Source organism: Micropterus salmoides, unplaced genomic scaffold, assembly GCF_014851395.1.
Source record: "Micropterus salmoides isolate LMB-PRFRI ecotype aquatic unplaced genomic scaffold, ASM1485139v1 Ms_hic_scaffold_5, whole genome shotgun sequence".
In the NCBI taxonomy this organism is placed as follows: Eukaryota; Metazoa; Chordata; class Actinopteri; order Centrarchiformes; family Centrarchidae; genus Micropterus; species Micropterus salmoides.
The window spans coordinates 35,788,001-35,812,803 of NW_024044237.1; the positions used below are offsets into that span (position 1 = coordinate 35,788,001).

General features: G+C 48.8%; 3 protein-coding genes across 6 annotated transcripts; 2 read left to right on the forward strand and 1 right to left on the reverse strand.

Moving 5' to 3' along the window:
• Positions 1-6,573, forward strand: rest (RE1-silencing transcription factor; the record flags this gene model as incomplete). Its single annotated transcript, XM_038698853.1, is given in 3 exon segments — positions 1-60; positions 967-1,050; positions 3,266-6,573. Coding segments are annotated over 3 exon segments (1,892 nt in total), but the record flags the coding sequence as incomplete, so codon positions are not given.
• On the reverse strand, positions 6,475-16,780 carry noa1 (nitric oxide associated 1). 4 transcript variants are annotated; one of them, XM_038698856.1, is made up of 10 exons: positions 16,494-16,777; positions 16,337-16,463; positions 14,693-15,673; positions 13,096-13,260; positions 12,546-12,659; positions 11,860-11,951; positions 8,041-8,172; positions 7,682-7,798; positions 7,489-7,606; positions 6,475-7,077 (listed from the first exon to the last, which is right to left on the reverse strand). In XM_038698856.1, exons 1-10 carry the CDS (start codon positions 16,590-16,592, stop codon positions 6,839-6,841), a joined length of 2,184 nt encoding a protein of 727 aa, XP_038554784.1. In that variant the 5' UTR covers positions 16,593-16,777; the 3' UTR covers positions 6,475-6,838. The 4 variants fall into 4 exon arrangements, with proteins under 4 accessions (XP_038554784.1, XP_038554785.1, XP_038554783.1 ...); XM_038698857.1 differs by having other exon boundaries at positions 16,337-16,453; positions 16,484-16,777; XM_038698855.1 differs by having other exon boundaries at positions 14,693-15,667; positions 16,337-16,780.
• A 1,223-nt stretch (positions 16,781-18,003) lies between these two features.
• nipsnap3a (nipsnap homolog 3A (C. elegans)) lies at positions 18,004-23,343 on the forward strand. Its single transcript, XM_038698858.1, has 6 exons — positions 18,004-18,159; positions 20,869-21,076; positions 21,151-21,312; positions 21,389-21,538; positions 22,397-22,483; positions 23,006-23,343. The coding sequence occupies exons 1-6, from the start codon at positions 18,088-18,090 to the stop codon at positions 23,080-23,082; spliced, it is 756 nt and encodes a 251-aa protein (XP_038554786.1). The 5' UTR covers positions 18,004-18,087; the 3' UTR covers positions 23,083-23,343.
• Positions 23,344-24,803: the final 1,460 nt, after the last annotated feature.

Here is a 24,803-nt window from a genome sequence, read left to right on the forward strand (position 1 = left end):
AGTGCTCCTACTTCTCCGACCGCAAGAGCAACTACATCCAGCACATCAGGACGCACACAGGTAGGACCGCCGGAGACAGGTGGATCAGCCGCTCGGTCAGGGGCAGAGGAAATCAGGACACACCTGCAGGGAGCTTAGAGACCTGATCCTGCAGACAGGGAGACGGATCAAAGCCTGTCCAGCTAACACGACCCCAGCGGAGCTCGTTACTTAAATAAAGAGTCATAAAGTTATAAAGATTTAATACCACAGTGCTGCCGCCCTGCTGGATGGTGGACAGGGGAGGTTTCTAAACCCTCTTTATCAGCTCCTCCCCCTGTCAGAGCTGCTGTAACACACCCGAGTCAAATCAGATGCACATCATTACCAGCAGGGGGCAGCGTTTCTGCCAATCCCAGTCAAATCAGATGCACATCATTACCAGCAGGGGGCAGCGTTTCTGCCAATCCCAGTCAAATCAGATGCACATCATTACCAGCAGGGGGCAGCGTTTCTGCCAATCCAAGTCAAATCAGATGCACATCATTACCAGCAGGGGGCAGCGTTTCTGCCAATCCAAGTCAAATCAGATGCACATCATTACCAGCAGGGGGCAGCGTTTCTGCCAATCCCAGTCAAATCAGATGCACATCATTACCAGCAGGGGGCAGCGTTTCTGCCAATCCCAGTCAAATCAGATGCACGTCATTACCAGCAGGGGGCAGCATTTCTGCCAATCCAAGTCAAATCAGATGCACGTCATTACCAGCAGGGGGCAGCGTTTCTGCCAATCCAAGTCAAATCAGATGCACGTCATTACCAGCAGGGGGCAGCGTTTCTGCCAATCCAAGTCAAATCAGATGCACGTCATTACCAGGAGGGGGCAGCGTTTCTGCCAATCCAGGATCTCTGGATCTCATCTGATCTGTTATGAGCGTAAAGGTCTTCATCCAGATGAACATGTGATGTGTTTTCTGTCTCTTCCAGGCGTGCGTCCTTTCCGGTGTCTCTACTGCGACTACTCCAGCTCACAGAAGACCCACCTGACCCGACACATGAGGACTCACTCCGGTCAGTCTGAACGCTCAGCCCCAAAATAAGAGTCAGACGCAGGAAGCTGCACGGGTTAATAAACGAGTTACAGGACGGGGGACTGGACGGCGTGGACTCGGCTCACCTGACTAGACTCTCGACCAAATCAGAAAGACTTGTGGCCATTTAACGCGGTGACGCGCACAGAACGACTTGTCCGGGACTAGTTGACCTTTGTTTGGGACTTACTGCCCTTCACCTTACCCTCAGGCACATCTAAAGGTTATTTTATACATTTGACTCGACGTGACTCGTGAACTGTTGACCTGTGACAGCAGAGTAAAACTTTAAATACCGACAACAGTACAACAGTATTACTGCAGTAGAAGTATGTGATTGGTCCTTGTTGTCACTAACCCAACTGTCTTGTTGCTCTCACTGTAGCCGTCGATGTCGGATTAACACGGTAAAGTGATTAGCGTCTGTGCTACGTGCTGTGACTTCCTGTGTGAGGCAGATCAGTCTGAAAACAGCACCTCTGTTTTCAGGTTTACCTGCTCAGGTGTGAACTTCCTGCATGAACAGTAGACTTGTGGCTGCACGAACTGTCGGTCTGAATGATTTAAAAGTCACATGAACAGATTGGCAGGATTTCATTGGTTTAGAAAGTACAAAGAACTCAGCATCTCCTCCTCTCTCCTCCTCCAGTCTCCTCTCTTCTTCCTCAATCTCCTCCTCCTCAGTCTCATGCCTCCTCCTCCTCATGTCTCCTCCTCCTCAGTCTCCTCCTCCTCAGTCTCCTCCTGATGTCTCCTCCTCCTCAGTCTCATGTCTCCTCCTCCTCAGTCTCCTCCTGATGTCTCCTCCTCCTCCTCAGTCTCATGCCTCCTCTTCCTCATGTCTCCTCCTCCTCAGTCTCCTGTCTCCTCCTCCTCAGTCTCCTCCTGATGTCTCCTCCTCCTCAGTCTCATGTCTCCTCCTCCTCAGTCTCCTCCTGATGTCTCCCCCTCCTCCGTCTCATGTCTCCTCCTCCTCATGTCTCCTCCCTCCTCTTCCTCATGTCTCCTCCTCCTCCTCTTCAGTCTCATGTCTCCTCCTCCTCCTCCTCAGTCTCATGTCTCCTCTTCCTTATGTCTCCTCCTGTCTCCTCCCTCCTCTTCCTCATGTCTCCTCTTCAGTCTCATGTCTCCTCTTCCTCCTCTTCAGTCTCATGTCTCCTCCTCCTCCTCTTCAGTCTCATGTCTCCTCCTCTTCAGTCTCATGTCTCCTCCTCTTCAGTCTCATGTCTCTTCCTCATGTCTCCTCCTGTCTCCTCCCTCCTCTTCCTCATGTCTCCTCCTGTCTCCTCCCTCCTCTTCCTCATGTCTCCTCTTCAGTCTCATGTCTCCTCTTCAGTCTCATGTCTCCTCTTCCTCCTCTTCAGTCTCATGTCTCCTCTTCCTCCTCTTCAGTCTCATGTCTCCTCCTCCTCCTCTTCAGTCTCATGTCTCCTCCTCCTCCTCTTCAGTCTCATGTCTCCTCTTCCTCCTCTTCAGTCTCCTGTCTCCTCCTCTTCCTCATGTCTCCTCTTCAGTCTCATGTCTCCTCTTCCTCCTCTTCAGTCTCATGTCTCCTCTTCCTCCTCTTCAGTCTCATGTCTCCTGTCTCCTCCTCTTCAGTCTCCTGTCTCCTGTCTCCTCCTCTTCAGTCTCCTGTCTCCTCCTCTTCAGTCTCCTGTCTCCTCAGTCTGTCTCCTCCTCAGTCTCCTCCTCCTCATGTCTCCTGATGGTGAGAAAGGCTAAGATGTGCAGCAAGATCTATAATTTAGTGTTCCCTAACTGTGACCTCATCAATCATCACTTCCTACAAGCAGCTCTGACTCTGTTAGGACGTCCTCAGTAAATGTCTCTGTCCAGGCTCAGCTACAGCTCATATGCACATTAAAGTTTGATTCTTATCAGCTAAATTAACGGACAAAATTAGTTTTTCCGATAATGAAAAACGCCCCAATATCAGCCGAATTGTGGCGCATGACTCTAAAATAAATTCAGGTATGTCTTTAATTACAGAGACAGGAGCTGGACGCCCAGAGTCAAACTGTAGAGCTGGAAATGAGCACGAAAGGTCCCTTTAAACACTATTAGCCAATAACAAACGCTGTGCGAGTAATAACTGGAGGTCAGCTGATCGTCTCGTCAGACTCGCCTGCTGCATGATGAACCTGCGGTGTCTCGTTGTCCTCTGCAGCCTTTTAACGTCTCCTTCCTGTGTGCAGGCGAGCGTCCCTTCAAGTGCGAGAGCTGTAACTACCTGGCAGCCAACCAGCACGAGGTGACCCGCCACGCCCGGCAGGTCCACAACGGCCCCAAACCTCTATCCTGCCCGTACTGCGAGTACAAGACCGCCGACCGCAGCAACTTCAAGAAGCACGTGGAGCTCCACCTGAACCCTCGCCAGTTCCTCTGCCCTCTCTGCAAGTACGCCGCCTCCAAGAAGTGCAACCTGCAGTACCACATCAAGTCCAGGCACTCGGGATGCAACGTCGCCGTGGACATCTCCAAGGTCAAACTGCGCGTCAAGAAACCCGGTCCTGACGGGGCAGAGGAAGACTCCAGGGCGAGCAAGGTGGACAACTCATCCAGCGTCGACGAGGACTTTGACATGGACGAGGACGACGGGGACGAGGGCGTGGACTCGAGCCCGATCAACCTGTCGATCAGAAAGAGCGGGCGGCCCAGCAACGGCCAACCGGCGGAGGGTGAAGCACCTGACAAGGCTCAGAGGAAATCCAACGTCTCCTCTGAGAAAGAGAAACCGCCGAAGGTGAAGGACAAGGTGGAGCCAGAGAGGAAGGTCACGACACGGCAGAAGAAGACCGAGAAGGTGATCGAGAAGGTGATCGAGAATCCTCCAGAGGCCGCATCCGTCAAAGAAACCCAGACAGAGACGGAACCAGCTGCTGTCAGTACAGAGGCCAAGATGAAGAGACGAGGAAAGAAGCTGGCGGCGGAGAAAACAACCGACCAGGACCAGACAGAGCCAGAGAAACCTGCCCAGCAGAGACCGGAGGAGGAGGAGGGACCAGCGAGGCAGAGAGAGGAAGAAAAGCCCGAGAAAGAACACCAGAAGAATGAGAGCAAGGAGAACAAAAGCCTCAACAAGCCGAGGAAATCTGCTTCGAAGAAGTCAGAGAAAGGAGCAGAACCTGAAGCTCAGCAGAAACCGGACAGTCCTGAGAAGGTCCAGAAGAAGGCTGTGAAGAGGAAAGCGGCCGAGGCTCTGGATCTGTCCAGAAAGTCCTCGTCCGAGACTCCGTCTAAGGCCAGACGGCTGAAAGCTGCAGAGAAGCTGCAGATGAAACCAGGAGACTCGAAGAAGGTGAACGACGCCGCTCCTGCAAAGTCCGACGGGACGACCCCCGTGAAGCAGAAGAAGACCAGGAACAAGAAAGCCCCAGGCCTCCAACCAGCTGTGGATCCACCAGAAGACGAGACCACCTGTCCTGCCTCCGACGCTCCAGAAGGATCCACTCAGCCGGACAGCCCGACCCAAACCTGTGAGCCCCGCCCGACGCCAGACAGCCCGGCACAGAAGAATGAAACCACTCCGATCAAAGGTCCGGAGGAGGCGTCACCGTCCTGCAGCTCCACGGAGGACCGCCCGGCGCCGGCCTTTGTTAAACCCACATCACCGCCTTCTCTGGTGCTTCCAGGCCAGCGAGGCAAACCTGCCGATCCCGAGGACGACGAGGGCATCCACAGCAGCCACGAAGGAGGAAGCGACATGAGCGACAGCGCTTCTGAGGGCAGCGACGACTCCGGCCTCAATGGCGCCGGGTCGGGCAAAATGGCCAACGACCCCGAAACGCCCACCGACGAGATCCCGACGCCGACTGAGCTCAAGAGTCACATGTGCATCTTCTGCGACCGTACGTTCCCTCTGGAGGTGGCGTACCGGCGCCACCTGAACCGCCACCTGGTCAACGTGTACTACATGGACAGCACGGCCAAGGAGCAGAACTGAAGACCAGCAGGTTCTGCAGGGACCTCCTGATCCAGAACCTTTCAGACTAAACTGTAGAAGACGGCACCAAACCTGCTTTTATTAACTGAACACAGAAGATCAAACAGGTTTTTAAGGTTCTGTTCGCAGCTTTGTGCGTTTTTGGAAGAACCAGCACGGCGCTCGAACGCCTCCTTCCTGTTTCTCACTGTCACGCTTGAATGTTAAATGACCCAAAAATGTTCCAGAGTTTGGTGCAGATGTGACACAGTTTTGGTTTGAGCTCGGGCTGCAACTAACGATCATTTTCACCATCGATTATTCTGCCGCTCATTTTCTACACTAATCGATTCGTTGGTGAAAAAGGTGGATCAGTGTTTCCCCAAAGCTCGAGGCGACGTCCTCAAATGTTTTGTTTGTCCCACAAAGACCTTCAGTTTCCTCTTAAAGCAAAGAAACCATGAAATATTCACATTTAAGAATCACATTTTCCTTTCTTTTTTTTTTTAGGAAATTGACTCAAACGCTGAATCGATTGTCAGCAGCTGTAATCGACGCAGCGCACTGATAAATTCTTAAAAGTAACCAGATGAGGTGCACAGAACCAGAGCGTTCTCCAGATCTGTCAGACTACGCATCTGTAGATCTGATTCTACTGCTCCGTGGCGTCCTACCAGAGCGCTGAGATCTAACGTCTCAGATTTAATCACACTTTAACCTTTTCATTCAGATCAATCCAACATCCTGTTCCTCATGTCCGCCTGCAGCAGCTTCATTAGTTTTCCATCGTTTCTCCTAATTAATTTTCGAGACATTCGGCTGCATCAATGATATCATGACCATGAAAAGGTTCCCGTGCAGCTGACGCCGCCACCTGAATCTTATCAGAAACATCTGGCTGGGGAGTGTTGTAATATACTGTATGTACACAAATATTCTTTTCTATGATAAAGTGCATTTTTCCTTTTTAAAAAACATTCAGTGCCTTCTGACAATCAGTCCTGTGTTCAGACATCGTTTCTGCAGCTTCGTCCAGAGAGACGCTCGCGTGTGAACATTTAACTTTTTATTTCTGAAAGCTGAAGCTCTCTCAGGTCAGCTTGTCCTTGTAAATACTTCTGTGCAATATTCCCTGTAGTTGAGAAGCCAAAGTGAACCTTCACCTCTGACCTGCAGAGGACAGAACGTCCCCTTCCTCCTGTCTGCGGTTGGAGCGCAGTGAAATCGCACTGCAGCGACTTTAAATGGGTTCGAGGATGAAACTGATGTTATTTAGCTTTTTGTTTCTGTCACACGTGTCGTCCAACGTCCCAAAGAGCTGCAGTTCAGAGGAAATAACACCACCTTCATCCTTTAAGGAGACAGAAGAAAACTCTTCCTTTAGCGGCTCGTTAGTCACTGAAGTCAGAGGAGGGCGGAGCTTCTGTTCCCATAACGACAGAACACATGAACTGATCTCATATCAATAATCAAAAACTGTAATTAGTCTGCAGGAAGTTCTTCACTCTTTATTGTCTCAGCTAACAGATTTCACTTCATGTATCAATCTGCTTTTTTTAAATAAACATTTTCATGATCAAATCGTCGTTTCTCTGCTGCTGATTACAAAACAGGAAGTAGTTCAATGTTTCTGTCCACAGCAGCTTCGCGCTGCGCCGTCAGACATGTCACAGTTAATGTCGCATCACATGTTACTTTGGTTTATGCTGCATTACCATGGAAACACACCCCTGATCAGGTGTCAGAGTTCAGAGTCCTGCAGAAACAGGAAACGGCGTCCTCTGCAGGCAGCCACACAAACAAACAAACGTCACTGTGGAAGCTCCTCCCACCTGTCTGCCGGTGTTCACCTCTTCTTCTTCTTCTTCACCTGCAGCCTCTCGGCTCCGTGGGCCGACAGTCCGCTGTCCAGCAGCCCCGGCGGCTTCACGAGTTTGTAGGCTGCAGATTTTCTGATGCGTTCTCCTTTAAGAGAGACGACGTGAGGAAGCAGCGGCGGCGTCCTCAGACTGAAACCTGCCGCCTCCGGACCGTGAACCCTCAGCAACAGCTGATCCCCTTCTGCTGCCGTCACAGCCACCCAACCTGCAGACGGACGGACGGACAGGTAGGTCAGTTTAAAGAGGGACAAAAGCGTCGGTTGGATCTGGAGACGTGAGGAGACGTGAGGAAACCTTTGTACGAACATCACAATAAAACATTTCACTTCCTAAACTGATCGTTTCAACATGTTAAAGGGAAACTTTGGCGCTTTCACACTTTATCTAACTAAAGAGTTTAAACATCTTCACAGCTGCAGAGTTTCTATGAAAGTAAACGTTCTCTCTGAGGCAGCTGGAGAAACAAACCCGTCGTCTACTTCCTATTTATGGTATTTTTATGTAGTAAAAGGTTTGACGTGACCTTTGTCATCATTATTTGTTATAATTTGTGTTCAACCTTCACACGCTCGCTCAGGAAGGCGGCGAGCTGGCGGGTGGGTTTCAGGTGTTTTACCTGCAGACGACAGTTTGATGTCGGCAGCAGCCTCCAGGTAACCTCGACCCTCCAACCTGAACTCCTGAGGAACCAACGCAGGAAACTCCTTCATGCGCTCCGACCCTCCCAGAGGAACCTGAACGCAACACGGCACAGATATCAGTAAGTGTTGAATCAGCTGACGTGATCATGCGACCGCGGCGAGGCTCACCCCCAGCAGGACGTGTCCCGCGTGTTTCTCATAAACACTGGCGGCCTTTTCCAGACTGGTGACGTGAACTGGGACCCGACTGGAGGCCACGACCGAGAACCAGCAGGACTTCCCCCCCTGGGGAGGAGAGAAGATAAGCAGATAAGCTGATCAGCAGTGCCTGCAGCGAACCCTAAAGAGCTAAGATGCTAACAGTTAGCCATGTGTTGATCAGGTCTCTCTTTAGTCTGCTGAACTAACCGAGGCCCTGAAGACAGACGTGGCGCCAACTCACAGGAAACTGAGTCACTAACTTTGGACATCAGAAGAACCTGAAATATTTATTCAATATTGATCAGGCATTGATTTGATGTTCTGACCTGCAGGAAGTCGATCCTGGCCAGAGCTCCCAGGAACAGACTCAGACCGGGCTTCAGCACAAACGTCCGCGGGACGACTGCCTGAGTGGGAACCACTGACATCACTTCCTCTTCTGTCAACAGGCTGAGGATCTGAGAGAGAGAGAGAGAGGGAACTTGAACATTTTGCAAAAACCTTCAGAAAGGACTAAAGAGGAAACATCATCTTTAGATACACTGTGCAAAGGCAGGTGTGTGAAAAATGCTGTAAAGCAGGAACACTTTCAAAAACAGACTTAAAAAAAGTGAGTGAGCAGAAGAAAAATCTAAATCAATCTCGTGTGATTCTGTTCATGTTTCAACACTGAATAAATGACCCTTTGCTCCAGTGTAAAGTAGTGAGTGTGCAGCTTGTATAACAGTGTAAATCTGCTGTCCCCTCAAAATAACATCGCACAGCCGTTAATGTCTAAACCGCTGGCAACAAGAGTGAGAACACCCCTCAGTGAAAATGTCCACCTATGTCCAATTAGCCATTTTCCCTCTCTGGGGTCATGTGACTCGTTAGTGTTACAAGGTCTAAAGCTGATGATAGACGGAGCAACTTTTAGAGCAACGTTGTTGGGCAATGTTACCTTCAATGGTTATGAGTAAAGATTACTACCGTAATAAAGTGAGTCCTGCCTACAGTCCAGCACGGTGGTGGGAGTGTCCTGGTCTAGGGTTGCATGAGTGCTGCCGGCACTGGAGAGCTACAGCTCATTGAGGGAACCATGAATGCCAACATGTGCTGTGACACACTGAAGCACAGCGGGATCCCCTCCCTTCAGAGACTGGGCCGCAGGGCAGCGTTCCAACATGATAACTCTCTGGTGAACGCCATGCCCAACAGGGTTAAGGCAGCGCTGGAAAATGGTGGCCACACGAAACATTGACACTGACATTTTCACTTAGGGGTGTCCTCACTGTTGTTGGCGGCGGTTTAGACATTAACGGCTGTGTGACGTGTTATTTTGAGGGGACATCAGATTTACACTGTTATACAGGCTGCACGCTCACTACTTTACACCGTTCTACAAGCTGTACGCTCACTACTTTACACTGTTATACAGGCTGCACGGCTCACTACTTTACACTGTTATACAAGCTGCACGCTCACTACTTTACGCTGTTATACAAGCTGCACGCTCACTACTTTACGCTGTTATACAAGCTGCTCGCTCACTACTTTACGCTGTTATACAAGCTGCACGCTCACTACTTTACGCTGTTATACAAGCTGCACGCTCACTACTTTACGCTGTTATACAAGCTGCACGGCTCACTACTTTACGCTGTTATACAAGCTGCACGCTCACTACTTTACGCTGTTATACAAGCTGCACGCTCACTACTTTACGCTGTTATACAAGCTGCACGGCTCACTACTTTACGCTGTTCTACAAGCTGTACGCTCACTACTTTACGCTGTTCTACAAGCTGTACGCTCACTACTTTACGCTGTTCTACAAGCTGCACGCTCACTACTTTACACTGTTATACAAGCTGCACGCTCACTACTTTACGCTGTTATACAAGCTGCACGCTCACTACTTTACACTGTTATACAGGCTGCACGGCTCACTACTTTACACTGTTATACAAGCTGTACGCTCACTACTTTACGCTGTTATACAAGCTGTACGCTCACTACTTTACACTGTTATACAGGCTGCACGGCTCACTACTTTACGCTGTTATACAGGCTGTACGCTCACTACTTTACGCTGTTATACAGGCTGCACGGCTCACTACTTTACGCTGTTATACAAGCTGTACGCTCACTACTTTACGCTGTTATACAAGCTGTACGCTCACTACTTTACGCTGTTATACAAGCTGTACGCTCACTACTTTACGCTGTTATACAAGCTGTACGCTCACTACTTTACGCTGTTCTACAAGCTGTACGCTCACTACTTTACGCTGTTCTACAAGCTGTACGCTCACTACTTTACGCTGTTCTACAAGCTGCACGCTCACTACTTTACACTGTTCTACAAGCTGCACGCTCACTACTTTACACTGTTCTACAAGCTGCACGCTCACTACTTTACACTGTTATACAAGCTGCACGCTCACTACTTTACACTGTTATACAGGCTGCACGGCTCACTACTTTACACTGTTATACAAGCTGCACGGCTCACTACTTTACGCTGTTATACAAGCTGTACGCTCACTACTTTACGCTGTTCTACAAGCTGTACGCTCACTACTTTACGCTGTTATACAAGCTGCACGCTCACTACTTTACACTGTTATACAAGCTGCACTACTTTACACTGTTAAACAAGCTGCACTACTTTACGCTGTTATACAAGCTGCACGCTCACTACTTTACACTGTTACACAAGCTGTACGCTCACTACTTTACACTGTTACACAAGCTGCACTACTTTACGCTGTTATACAAGCTGCACGCTCGCTGCTTTACACTGTTATACAAGCTGTACGCTCACTACTTTACACTGTTATACAAGCTGCACTACTTTACACTGTTATACAAGCTGCACTACTTTACACTGTTAAACAAGCTGCACTACTTTACGCTGTTATACAAGCTGCACGCTCACTACTTTACACTGTTACACAAGCTGTACGCTCACTACTTTACACTGTTACACAAGCTGCACTACTTTACGCTGTTATACAAGCTGTACGCTCACTACTTTACACTGTTACACAAGCTGCACTGCTTTACACTGTTATACAAGCTGCACTACTTTACACTGTTACACAAGCTGCACTACTTTACGCTGTTATACAAGCTGCACTACTTTACGCTGTTATACAAGCTGCACTACTTTACGCTGTTATACAAGCTGCACTACTTTACACTGTTATACAAGCTGCACTACTTTACACTGTTACACAAGCTGCACTACTTTACGCTGTTATACAAGCTGCACTACTTTACACTGTTATACAAGCTGCACTACTTTACACTGTTAAACAAGCTGCACTACTTTACACTGTTATACAAGCTGCACTACTTTACACTGTTATACAAGCTGCACTACTTTACACTGTTAAACAAGCTGCACTACTTTACGCTGTTATACAAGCTGCACGCTCACTACTTTACACTGTTACACAAGCTATACGCTCACTACTTTACACTGTTACACAAGCTGCACTACTTTACGCTGTTATACAAGCTGCACGCTCGCTGCTTTACGCTGTTATACAAGCTGTACGCTCACTACTTTACACTGTTATACAAGCTGCACTACTTTACGCTGTTATACAAGCTGCACGCTCGCTGCTTTACGCTGTTATACAAGCTGCACTACTTTACGCTGTTATACAAGCTGCACTACTTTACGCTGTTATACAAGCTGCACTACTTTACGCTGTTATACAAGCTGCACTACTTTACGCTGTTATACAAGCTGCACGCTCGCTGCTTTACACTGTTATACAAGCTGCACTACTTTACGCTGTTATACAAGCTGCACGCTCGCTGCTTTACACTGTTATACGAGCTGCACGCTCACTACTTTACGCTGTTATACAAGCTGCACGCTCGCTGCTTTACACTGTTATACGAGCTGCATGCTCGCTGCTTTACGCTGTTATACAAGCTGCACGCTCGCTGCTTTACACTGTTATACGAGCTGCACGCTCGCTGCTTTACACCGGAGCAAAGTGTCATTTCTTCAGTGTTGAAACATTAAAAGATAGAATCAGAACAAACAGCATGAGATCTGACAGCTGATTGGTCGCTTGATGACCTGAAGTCTTGGAGGCTTTATATTAGTAGTGTTATTGATTATTGATCAGATGTATCAGACTCACATCGTGCTCCTTCATGATTCCAGGTGTGTCGAACAGCCAGTGAGCGTCTTTCAGCTCGTTGAAGGTGAACTCATCAGTCGGCCTGCTGGGAGCTGAGAGTTCATGTGGGGTCACACAGAGGTCAAAGGTCAGGTCAGCAGCATTTAAATCGTTCCACTGTGTTCCCGTCTTTCCCACTCTACGAACAGTACTTGAAAGCAGCATGACTCCTCTCCTGATACTTGATCATTTCAGGAGTTTATGGGCAGATCATCTAACGAGGAGCCGCGTTACGCTTATTTAGGATTCTGGGTAATGTAGTACTTTAGTAGGACGTCCATGAAAAGGAAGCAGCGTGTTGTGGTCGTTATTACCACTTCCTGTTCCTCGAGTTCAGTGTTTATTAAAAAAACATCTTCCTCATTCTATAAAAAGAAGCCTGTGGACATAACTTCAACTCCCAGGGTGCATTTCACTAACAAATAACCAATCACAGAGCTTCAAATTAAGCAACAGCAGCAGAGGATCATGGGTATTGTAGTGTTTTACACAGAAACAAAGAGCAAATAAGTTTCTGTTAGGTCACATTCAGAAGTTCCATTAAAGAAACATTTAAAATAAGAACGATGATGAACTCTGTCCCGACCCTCTAAAGCACATGACTTCACAGATCTAACCAATCAGAACACCCCTCTCCGTGTCCTCACCTGTCGTCGTCATGTCTCCGTCTTCGTTTTCTCCGAAAGCCAAAGAGTCAGGATCAAAGTCAATTTCTTTACTTTTGGACCTGATGTCAGACCGGAACGTTCTGCCAACACGACCTGGACAGGTGGACAGGAAGAGAGGAGGACAAGAAGACAGGACGACAAGAAGACAGGACGACAAGAAGAGAGGACGACAAGAGAGGACGGGAGGACGACAAGGATAATAGGACAAGAAGAGAGGAGGACAGGAAGAGAGGACGACAAGAAGACAGGACGACAAGAAGACAGGAGGACAAGAAGACAGGAGGACAAGAGAGGACGGGAGGAGGACGACAAGGAGAGGAAGGGAGGACGACAAGGATAATAGGACAAGAAGAGAGGAGGACAGGAAGAGAGGACGATTGGACGACGAGAGGACGACAAGAGGAGAGGTAGACAGGAAGAAAGGACAACAGGTGACAAGAGGACAGAAAGAGAGGAGGACAGGGACAACACATTAATATAACAGATGAACACACAGATTCTCTACACTCCTGTGTCTCCCCCGTCTTACCCACTAAGTAGCCCTGCCTGCTGAAGTGTTTCAGCCTCTTCAGCTCGTCCTGCGACAGCTCGCTCTCCGTCTGTCTCGCCGCTTCGTTCAGTCGTTCCTGCCGCCTGAACATCCTGTATGGAGTCGGGTTGATGATGGGAAACTTCAGCAGGTTCAGAGTCGTCCCTGAACGCACCACGGTAGGAAAAAACAAACACACGATGACGACGAGTCAGTTTGTGGAGAGGCGTTCAGGTGACGCGTGCCGAACTGAACACTTAGATTATTATAAATACACTGCTCAAAAAAAATAAAGGGAACACTTAAACAACACAATGTAACTCCAAGTCAGTCACACTCCTGTGAAATTGGACTGACAAACTGTCCACTTAGGAAGCAACACTGACAATCAGTTTCACATGCTGTTGTGCAAATGGAAAAGACAACAGGTGGAAATTATAGGCAATCAGCAAGACCCCCCCAATAAAGGAGTGGTTCTGCAGGTGGTGACCACAGACCACTTCTCAGTTCCTATGCTTCCTGGCTGATGTTTTGGCGGTGCTTTCACTCTAGTGGTTTCATGAGACGGAGTCTACAACCCACACAAGTGGCTCAGGTAGTGCAGCTCATCCAGGATGGCACATCAATGCGAGCTGTGGCAAGAAGGTTTGCTGTGTCTGTCAGCGTAGTGTCTAGAGCACGGAGGCGCTACCAGAAGACAGGCCAGTACATCAGGAGACGTGGAGGAGGCCGTAGGAGGGCAACAACCCAGCAGCAGGACCGCTACCTCCGCCTTTGTGCGAGGAGGAGCAGGAGGAGCAGCTGCCAGAGCCCTGCAAAATGACCTCCAGCAGGCCACAAATGTGCATGTGTCTGCTCAGACGGTCAGAAACAGACTCCATGAGGGTGGTACGAGGGCCCGACGTCCACAGGTGGGGGTCGTGCTTACAGCCCAACACCGTGCAGGACGTTTGGCATTTGCCAGAGAACACCAAGATTGGCAAATTCGCCACCGGCGCCCTGTGCTCTTCACAGGTGAAAGCAGGTTCACACTGAGCACATGTGACAGACGTGACAGAGTCTGGAGACGCCGTGGAGAACGTTCTGCTGCCTGCAACATCCTCCAGCATGACCGGTTTGGAGGTGGGTCAGTAATGGTGTGATGCTTTAGTCCAGGTCTGGGAGGAGACCCCTCAGGAGACAATCCGCCACCTCATCAGGAGCCCAGGCGTTGTAGGGAGGTCATACAGGCACGTGGAGGCCACACACACTACTGAGCCTCATTCTGACTTGTTTTAAGGCCTGTAGTGTTTTCCACTTTGATTTTGAGTGTGACTCCAAATCCAGACCTCCATGGGTTGATACATTTGATTTCCATTGATCATTTTTGTGTGATTTTGTTGTCAGCACATTCAACTATGTAAAGAAAGGAGTATTTAATGAGATTATTTCACTCATTCAGATCTAGGATGTGTTAGTTTAGTGTTCCCTTTATTTTTTTGAGCAGTGTACATGTTTTAATCATCTTTATAGTCAGTCAGTTTGTTCGTTCTGCTATTTCATTCTAACTAATTAAGATCAAACCAACAGAAATGTGAATGGAGTCTGGCGTGCTCACCGGGCCACGGCGATATGGTGGCCTTGTGGATGACGTCAGAACCTTTGGACTTGCAGTAGTCGGACTCGAGCAGCGTGTTGAAGAGCGTCGACTTCCCCGCGTTGGCGCTGCCCACCAGGTACACGTCCCCTTTGTACCTCCATGACCTCTGCAGGCTGGTGATCAGACCCTCGATGCCGTACCCGGTCTTGGCGCTGATCAGGTGGACGTCGGTCACCTGACCGCCGAACCCGGCGTCCCGACAGTACTGAGCGAGCTGCCGTTTGATCCGCTGCAGGTAGTTGGGCGAATCTCCTGGCAGGAGGTCGATCTTGTTGCCGAGGACGACGACGTGTTTGTTGGTCCCGACCAGCTCTGGCAGGTCGGCGACGATGGAGTCCGGGACGTCCAGCAGGTCCACGATGAGCAGCACCAGAGCCTTGTGGGGGCGGACCTGCCGCACCACGGCCCGGTACTGGTCTGCAGACATGGTGAGGCTCAGGGCCTTGTGGTGGTGGGTCAGCAGGTGGCAGCGCTGGCAGGTGGCGCCGCTCAGACGCTCCTCCTCACGCAGCGCCTTGAACTTCTCACTGGGCAGGTATCCGGGGACGTCGGCGGCGGTGCAGTGCAGGATGGCGCCGCAGCCCGAGCAGCAGGAGTCACTGACCGGCTCGTCCAGGTCCGGAGTGCCGAAGACTTTATGCTCACCTTTCCCCGCCGTCTTCTTCTTCTTCTTTGTCGTCTTCGCCGCCACCAAGCCGTCGTCCAGCGGGAAGTCCACGTCGTGGAACTGGATGAGAGAGTCAGGCTCCGCCTCCTTCTGGGCCACGCCCTTCAACACCTGCAGTTGGCGCTCCAGAGACCTCAGGTGTCTCTGAGGAGGAAACTGATCTGCCAAAGATCCAGGAGGAGGAGCAGCAGGAGGGGAGGAGGAGGAGTGGCTCAGCTGGAGGAGGTCTTTCTCCTCCTGATGGGGGTCTGGATCCGGATCTGGATCTGGATCTGAGCACCAGGAGAGAAGAACACGGAACAATCAGAAGCAGGCACTGTGGGTTTTACATGTGGTGATGTCACTGAAAGTCCTTCATGTTCAGGTGCGTTCGAGATGACGGCGGCTGACTTTCGCTGATTTGATGGTCTTACGTGAGCTGCAGGTGACTGCAGGGGGCGGGGTCTAAATGCGGCACCGTCAAGTCGGACACATTCTACCTGCGTGAGCTGAGATCAATGACTGAATGACTGACCAGGTTCCCACTGCGGCCGCGTCTGCAGCGAAGCCCAAAGTTGGAGACAATTTTTCTCGGGTTCAGTCATGTGACATCACACCTGATCGGCCTTTATGAGACCTGCTTATTGATTATTATCAGCTGATCACTGCTCAGGCTCCATAAACAAAGACAAATTCATCAAATGAAAACCAGAGGCTCCCACAACACTGGGGACATTTCAGGGCCCCTGCAGGTCCGGGGCCAGTTTCCAGCCTGGTGATCCAGCTGTGCTTGTGAGCCTATAAAGGATCCCAATCAATTAAATCAATCAATAATCTCGTGCAGCTAAAAGAATAAAGTAAAGTCACAAAACTCTGAATAGTACTTGTGCAGTATTTTTGGCGGGCTACGTGTCCTTCACTCAGTACTTGTACCTGTCCGGGTCTCCGTGTCTCACCTGTACAGTCCACAAACACGAACTGCTCCTCCAGGTTCGGGTCCACCGTGCAGCCCCGGATTGCCGTCCCGTGTCTGCTGATGAGCTGCCGGGACAAACCCCGACCCGCCGCGGCCCCTGATCCCGGGTCTGATTCCGCCGCGGCCCCTGATCCCGGCGCAGACCCCGCACAGCCCGCAGCGGGGACACGGCGGGGATGAAGCCGAGCCCCCCTCCACACCGCCCGGCGGACACTCACCCCAAACACCGCCAACATGTTCCGAGCTCACCTTGGAGCTCCGCAAACGCACACGCTGCCTGCGCCAACTTCCTGGACGGATGTGACGTGAAACGCGTCATTTTGTTTATTATTTTGTTAAAGAACGAAAATTGTTTTTAAAAAATACTAACAAACATTTATTTGCCACGCGGACACGTTCAGGATCGAAACAAGGTGGCAGGATCAAATCAAACGTGATCAATAAGAAACGCTGAGAATACGCAAGAGTTGTGACGTCACACACGCTTTCCGCTCCAGGCGATGACGACAGAGGTCTCACTCCGAGCAGTTTCTCAGTTTAACTTCAACATCTGTGGAATAAACATGTTTCCTGCCTTCACACTGATCACGCTGTTGTTATTAAATATAAATAATTTTCCCTGAAACTGTCTCATACAGACTCATATGGCTGTCTGAGTCCTCAGCTCCAGATTTAACAGCTCAAAGGAATTGATAGAATTTGCTTGCAGCAGCAGGTTTCAGTGTTTCCTGCTCTGCTGCTTCAGCTCTTCTTCTAACTGAGCGTCTGGGACCTAAAGAGACCGACTGCTGGCACCTGGATTCCTGTCCGATGCAGGATTTCTCATCAGTTCGGGGTCTCCTGTGTCGTATTTTACGTCTCATCATACGTGAAACATTTTCAGTGGGGGACTGCAGGCAGACCAGTTCAGGACCCGGACCCTTCTCCTGCAGAGCTGTGCTTCAGAACCTGGTTTGGCTTCGTCCTGCTGAAATAAGAAGACAGTTTTCCACTCAGCCTCAGTCCAGAAGACGGCGTCTCTGGATCTGGTTTACAGACGGTCTCCTCTCTACTCGGTGGAGTTTCATCTTGAGTTTGTGAACGCAGAAACAGACTGAGTTCAGAGATGATGGTTTGTGTTCCTCAGCCCAGGCAGCGGCGTCCGCCACAGAATCAGGTCTGGTTCTGATGCCGTCTGAGGGTCAAAGGTCACAGACATCCAGTCCTGGTTTTCAGCCTTGACCCATGAGTACAGAGATTTCTTCAGGTTCTCTGAATATTTTACTGAGATGATGAGCTGCCGCTTAAATCCCAGATTATTTGCAGTTTGACGCTGAGAAACATCTTTACCCCCAATCTTTACCTCAGACAGACTCTTTATGTCTCATCATGTTACTGACCTGCTGCCAGTTCACCTCATTAATCTGAGATGCTCCACCAGCTGTTTCCTTTCAGCTCTTTTCCTTTCTGTTTCTGAAACCTGCTGCTGGCATCAAAAAGCATAATTTTCCAAAAACAATAAATTTCTCAGTTTCAACATTTGAAAAGTGTCTTTTGCTGTTTTTCAGTGTTTTGCACATAATCACAGTTTTTGTCTGTTTACACATGTGTGGGTTCAGTTGGTTCCCAGTTGCTGTGTTAACACTCTTCACGTTTTCTCTCTCTGTGGAGTGAGACCTCTCGTCATAGAGGATCTCTGGCTGCCAATAACTTCCTGCAGCTCGCTCTGCTCTCTGTCACTTCACTCTGAACATGTTGAAGTTCAGGAGCTCCTCACTGAGATCAGCTGCTGTCCTGGTCTCACCAGCTGCTGCTGCTGCTCAGGTGAGTTTCACTCTAACCAACTACAGACCTAAACTCACTACAACCATAGCTGAACTCACTACAACCATAGCTGAACTCACTACAACCAGACGTAAAATCACTACAACCACACCTAAATTTACTACAACCAGACGTAAAATCACTACAACCACACCTAAACTTACTACAACCAGACGTAAAGTCACTACAGCCAGACGTAAAATACCTACAACTAGACGTAAACTCACTACAGCCACACCTAAACTCACTACAACTACACGTAAACTCACTAAAGCCACACCTAAACTTACTACAACCAGACGTAAAATCACTACAACTACACCTAAACTCACTACAGCCACACCTAAACTCACTACAACCAGACGTAAAATCACTACAACTAGACGTAAACTCACTACAGCCACACCTAAACTCACTACAACCAGACATAAAATCACTACAACTAGACGTAAACTCACTACAACCATAGCTGAACTCACTACAACCATAGCTGAACTCACTACAACTAGACGTAAACTCACTACAGCCACACCTAAACTCACTACAACTAGACATAAAATCACTACAACTAGACGTAAACTCACTACAACCATAGCTGAACTCACTACAACCATAGCTGAACTCACTACAACTAGACGTAAACTCACTACAGCCACAACTAAACTTACTACAACCAGACGTAAAATCTCTACAACTAGACGTAAACTCACTACAGCCACACCTAAACTCACTACAACCAGACATAAAATCACTACAACTAGACGTAAACTCACTACAACCATAGCTGAACTCACTACAACCATAGCTGAACTCACTACAACTAGACGTAAACTCACTACAGCCACACCTAAACTCACTACAACCAGACATAAAATCACTACAACTAGACGTAAACTCACTACAACCATAGCTGAACTCACTACAACCATAGCTGAACTCACTACAACTAGACGTAAACTCACTACAGCCACAACTAAACTTACTACAACCAGACGTAAAATCTCTACAACTAGACGTAAACTCACTACAGCCACACCTAAACTCACTACAACCAGACATAAAATCACTACAACTAGACGTAAACTCACTACAGCCAGACCTAAACTCACTACAACCATAGCTGAACTCACTACAACCATAGCTGAACTCACTACAACTACACGTAAACTCACTACAGCCACACCTAAACTTACTACAACCAGACGTAAAATCGCTACAACTAGACGTAAAGTCACTACAACCAGACGTAAACTCACTACAGCCAGACGTAAACTCACTACAGCCAGACGTAAACTCACTACAACTACACGTAAACTCACTACAACTAGACGTAAACTCACTACAGCCAGACGTAAACTCACTACAGCCAGACGTAAACTCACTACAGCCAGACTTAAACTCACTACAGCCAGACTTAAACTCACTACAACTAGACGTAAACTCACTACAACTAGACGTAAACTCACTACAGCCAGACGTAAACTCACTACAGCCAGACTTAAACTCACTACAGCCAGACTTAAACTCACTACAGCCAGACGTAAACTCACTACAGCCAGACTTAAAGTCACTACAACTAGACGTAAACTCACTACAGCCAGACGTAAAGTCACTACAGCCAGACGTAAAGTCACTACAGCCAGACGTAAACTCACTACAGCCAGACGTAAACTCACTACAACTAGACGTAAACTCACTACAGCCAGACGTAAACTCACTACAGCCAGACTTAAAGTCACTACAACCAGACGTAAACTCACTACAACTAGACGTAAACTCACTACAGCCAGACGTAAACTCACTACAGCCAGACGTAAAGTCACTACAACCAGACGTAAACTCACTACAGCCAGACTTAAACTCACTACAACTAGATGTAAACTCACTACAGCCAGACTTAAACTCACTACAGCCAGACTTAAACTCACTACAACCAGACCTAAACCAACCACAGCTGAGAGCTGCTGCAGACTGTAACAGGTCAGTAAACGTCCTGTTTGCTCTCAGCAGCTCCACAGAGAAAGAATAATTTCAGCCTTTGAACGCCCCTCTGCTCTGCAGACTCAAACAGCTCTGTTCCTGATTGTAGGTTTTCGTGTCTAGAGGTTCAGGGTTTGTTGTTGATCTTTGGACTGGGAGAACCTGCAGTTTAAGATTAACCAGCAGCTGAGGGGCCCCTGCAGAGAAAATACAAGCTGACGCTCTCTTTGCTTTACTGTCTTCCCTTCCTTTCATCTCTACCACAGAAGTGATCAGGTTTAAAATCTGTCCATCAAGTCACCTGTACAGGTGGTGGTTGTGAAAAGTTTTAGTTTAACAGCAGATCAGACTGAGAATCAATCACAGGCAGGTATCTCTCACCTGTAGGGGGTTATGTTGACCACCAAGTGGCAGCAGGAACCGGAATGGACCTGGAGAACCAGTACCAGGGCCCAAACTGCACTGTGCTGTGTCAGTGTAACCAGTGTAACCAGTGTAACCCTGTGCCAGTTTGTGTAATTTGACGCAGCGTCGAGTGTTTCACTGTTTAATGTGTTCAGCCGTGAGAGACTGACGTCCTCTGGCAGGGAGGCTCTGCTGTTCAGGTCTTCATGTTCCAGGTCCCGTCCTTTCTGCAGTCCGGGTGGATGACCGGACTCTGAGCCGGGTGACTGGTCCTCTGTTTTATTGTCAGAGTGAGACCTCTGCCCTCTTCCCCACTCTCTGCAGCCTCGTGTGCGCCTCTCTACTGGCCCCCAGCAGAAACACACAACCTTCTATGAGTTCCGCACCTACAGCATCCGTCCAGACCAGAATGCCGCCTTCCTCAAACTGACCAATGAAAAGATCCACCTGCGCACCGCCCACTCAGAGCTGATTGGCTACTGGACCGTAGAGTATGGCGGCCTGAACAAGGTCTTCCACATATGGAAGTATGGTGAGGACGTTCTCCTTCTGTTTTAAGGTTCTTCTTCATCGCCAGGTTTTAAAACTCTCTGACCTCCTCCTCAGACAGCTACGCTCAGCGAGCAGCGGTTCGGGCAGCCCTGGCTCAGGACCCCTCCTGGATCTCAGAGTACATCTCCAAGGCGATGCCGATGCTGACATCTCAGGACAACGAGGTCACTTACCTGGTTCCCTGGAGCCACCTGCAGAAGCCCCCACAGGAGGGTGGTAAGCCCCGCCCCCACACTGTAAACACCCAGTAGCTACATTCAGTGACATCGTTCTAACTCCGGGTGTGCTGCAGGCGTGTACGAGCTGGTTTCCTTCCAGATGCATCCCGGCGGTCCGGCGGTTTGGGGCAACGCCTTCCAGGCTGCCGTCACCACCCATGATGCACCGGGGTACGGCAAGCTGGTGGGAGCTTTCAGCAGCGAGTTTGGCCTGCTTAACAGAGGTACACTGTAAAAAATAACCAGCCAAGAAAAGATTCCTCAGACTGGGGAACCTGCTGAAAGGTTCTCCACAGAACCTTCTGGGCCTCCTGCACTGCCAGTTCCACCGTCCAGCGTTTAATGTCTGTGTCCACGGTGTCAGACTTAACATTCCTGCCCTCCCGTCTTTAACCTGACCTGCTGCTCACCTGTCGGCTCTGAATGTTGACAGGTGACCTTGTTTGGTTTGTTTCAGATGAGCGGCAGCTCGCCACGTTCAGCCCCGACAAAACGTAGCAAAGCGTTTAAATGGAAACGTTGCTCGGCTTCAGAGCATGGAGCACCTCCTGGGGGCTCAGAGGAAATGCTACCAAGCCGACCAATCACCGCTACGGCATGGATTGAACACAGAAGTATAAATCAGGCTTAACACCTCTGACACGCCCACCTAACGCTCGAAGTAACGTGTTGTTCAACCTGGAGACCGTAGCTAAGCGGAGCTAAACCTTTTCTTTATTTAAGGGACGGAGCACCTGAATGAAGAGACCAGTCAGTCCTGCACAGAGGGTCTGATCTGTGTTCACAGAGCACGAGTTCATGTTATTAGAGAAAAGTTCTCAGGTTCATCGACACTGTGGAATAATGCCGAGCAGCGATCGGTGATGTAAACTCCTCAGGGTTAAACCGACCACTGTTTCCCATCAAGCTCACGGACAGAAACTGCGTCGTAGCGCTCAAAACTGCACGCGAGACTTTCCGAGCAAGTCGGACAGAATAACTACCCATCATGCAGCGAGTCGGCTGGCTCATCTCAAACAAGCCTACTGTGTGTATGTGTGTGTGTGTGTGTGTGTGCTGATGATGTCACTGTGTGTTGTCAGTTCACGCCCTCTGGTGGTTTGAGAGCGCTGACCAGCGAGCTGAAGTTCGACACAAAGCGCACACTGACGCCAGAGTGGTCGCTGCAGGTGAGACTCCGCCCACCCTCAACTCCCTCTGCCTCTCCAGCTTCAGATTCATTTTAGATTAACTGCAGATTAATTCAAGATTTACTTCAGATTAACTTCAGATTCACTTCAGATTTATTTCAGATTAACTTTAGATTAACTCCAGAAAAACTTCAGATTAAATTTAGATCAACTTCAGATTAACTCCAGATTAACTCCAGATCAATTTCAGATTAACTCCAGATTAACTCCAGATCAGTTTCAGATTAACTCCAGATCAACTTCAGATTAAATTTAGATTAATTTCAGATTAACTTTAGGTTCATTTTAGATTAACTTTTTTTCAGATTACAGATTTTCCATTAGAAACAGGTCCAGTGTGAACAGAACCGTTGCAGTAGAGCTCATCCTGTGAGTTCATCCTTCAGCACGTCCTGTCTCTTTAAACTGAGCGTTGAAGTGAGCGCAGCAGCTGTCAGTAATAAATCGATCAATAACCAATCAACACTAACAGATGTCTCTCTCTCTCTCTCTCTCTCTCAGTCAGAAACAGCGTCATCCATCTGGACTCTCAGGAGAACAAACTCATGTTCCCGTGTTCCTTCTCGCCGCTGAAGTAACTTCCTGTGTGAAACTAATCCTTACCTGCTGCACCTGACTGACTATAAGCACCGCCCCTTTCTCTGGATGAACCAATTACAGCTCAGCATGGATTTCCTGCCGCCGTCCTTCGTTATTGATTTCACATCATGAGAAACATTAATGCTCAGATTTAGTCTCTGACTGACGGCAGCAGCGTCCAATCCTGTGGTCTTGATGTTGGACGTGGGCGGGGCCTGATGTACTAATGACTGAATAATAAATGAGACATGAAAATTTTTCTTCTGTCATCAGTGTATTGATTTCTGATCATGTTTTATTTAAAGTAACGTGGACAGTGAAACACAAGTGAGGAAATGTTGGTAAAATAAAAACTGTGGCTTGATTATTTGTTATTTGGGTCTGTTGTGTTTTGGGGTTCTGTCCAATCTGTTCATGGTGAGCTCTGCCGTGTTGTTGTCTGTTTTTGTCCTGTTATCTTGTCTCCTTTATCCACTCTGTGTTCTTGATTCTAAGATTTGGGTTTTGCATCTAGGTTTAAGGAGTCAAAGTACAGGTTTAGCAAGGCAGTGCGAGATGCTAAACAGCTGTACGCAGAGAGACAACACCAGTTCTCAGCTACACCTCCAATGTCATCCCCCACCTCCCGCCCCTCTCTTAACATCCTGGAGAGGGACGTCAGACTGTTCAGGAGGCAGAAACCTTGCGAAGCAGCTGGCCGGACTCTGTCTCCCCATCCACCCTGAAGAACTGTGCTGATCAGCTGTCTCCGGTGCCAGCCTGCTTCAAAGCCTCCACTATCATCCCTGTGTCCAAGAAACCAAGGACCGCTGGACTAAACGCCTACAGACCCGTCACTCTGACCTCTGTGGTCATGAAGTCCTTTGACCGTCTTCTGTTGTCCCACCTTAAATCCATCACAGACCAGATCCTGGACCCCCTGCAGTTCGCCTACAGAGCCAACAGGTCTGTAGATGATGCAGTAAACGTGGCCCTTCACTACATCCTCCAGCACCTGGACTCCCCAGGAACCTACGCCAGGATCCTGTTTGTGGACTTCAGCTCTGCTTTCAACACCATCATCCCGGCCCTGCTGCAGGACAAGCTCTCCCGGCTGAACGTGCCTGACTCCACCTGCAGGTGGATCACTGACTTCCTGACGGACAGGAAGCAGCACGTTGAAGCTGGGAAAACATGTCTCTGACTCCAGGACCATCAGCACCAAAACCTCTCGCCACAAACAGCTTCTATCCGTCTGCAGCCTCATTAACAAGACCCGGGTCCCCCACTGACACTCCCCCCTTTCAAATAATAAAAATGTCTCTGCACATGTAAATTTCACTTCATGTCATATCATGCACGAACCTGGGACCTTGCACATATTTGTTAATTGTAAATTGTTGTTGTTCCATTGTTTTTGTTTTTTTATATTGTCAGTTGTATTATTTTTCTCTGTTATTCTTACATAACTTGCATTTGTTTATTACATATTTATATATTTCTACATCTATGTCAGCTGTATGTCTGTCTGCGTGTAGTGTGTGTCTCCTCGGCAATAAAGCTCCTTCTGATTCTGAAAAAGATTTTTGTTTTTAAACTGTACTTTTCAGCAGAAATCTCTACAACGTCTGGCAGCTTTCACAGCGAGATGCAGGTGAGCAGTCAGAGGGGAAAGAGGACAGTGGCTGACGTTACCGTTATATTTCACTTAATGTCTCTCCGTGGTCTCAGTTCAGGGTTG

Excerpts from the sequence above, each read along its gene's own strand:
- nipsnap3a (XM_038698858.1), top strand. The coding sequence starts at position 18,088 with ATGTTGAAGTTCAGGAGCTCCTCACTGAGATCAGCTGCTGTCCTGGTC. Across the intron at positions 18,160-20,868 it reads CAGCTGCTGCTGCTGCTCAG|CCTCGTGTGCGCCTCTCTAC; the intron begins GTGAGTTTCACT and ends CACTCTCTGCAG. Across the intron at positions 22,484-23,005 it reads CGCCAGAGTGGTCGCTGCAG|TCAGAAACAGCGTCATCCAT; the intron begins GTGAGACTCCGC and ends TCTCTCTCTCAG.
- noa1 (XM_038698854.1), bottom strand. The coding sequence starts at position 16,592 with ATGTTGGCGGTGTTTGGGGTGAGTGTCCGCCGGGCGGTGTGGAGGGGG. Across the intron at positions 15,674-16,336 it reads CGTGTTTGTGGACTGTACAG|ATCCAGATCCAGATCCGGAT; the intron begins GTGAGACACGGA and ends CCTGGTGCTCAG. Across the intron at positions 8,173-11,859 it reads GAATCATGAAGGAGCACGAT|ATCCTCAGCCTGTTGACAGA; the intron begins GTGAGTCTGATA and ends TCTCTCTCTCAG.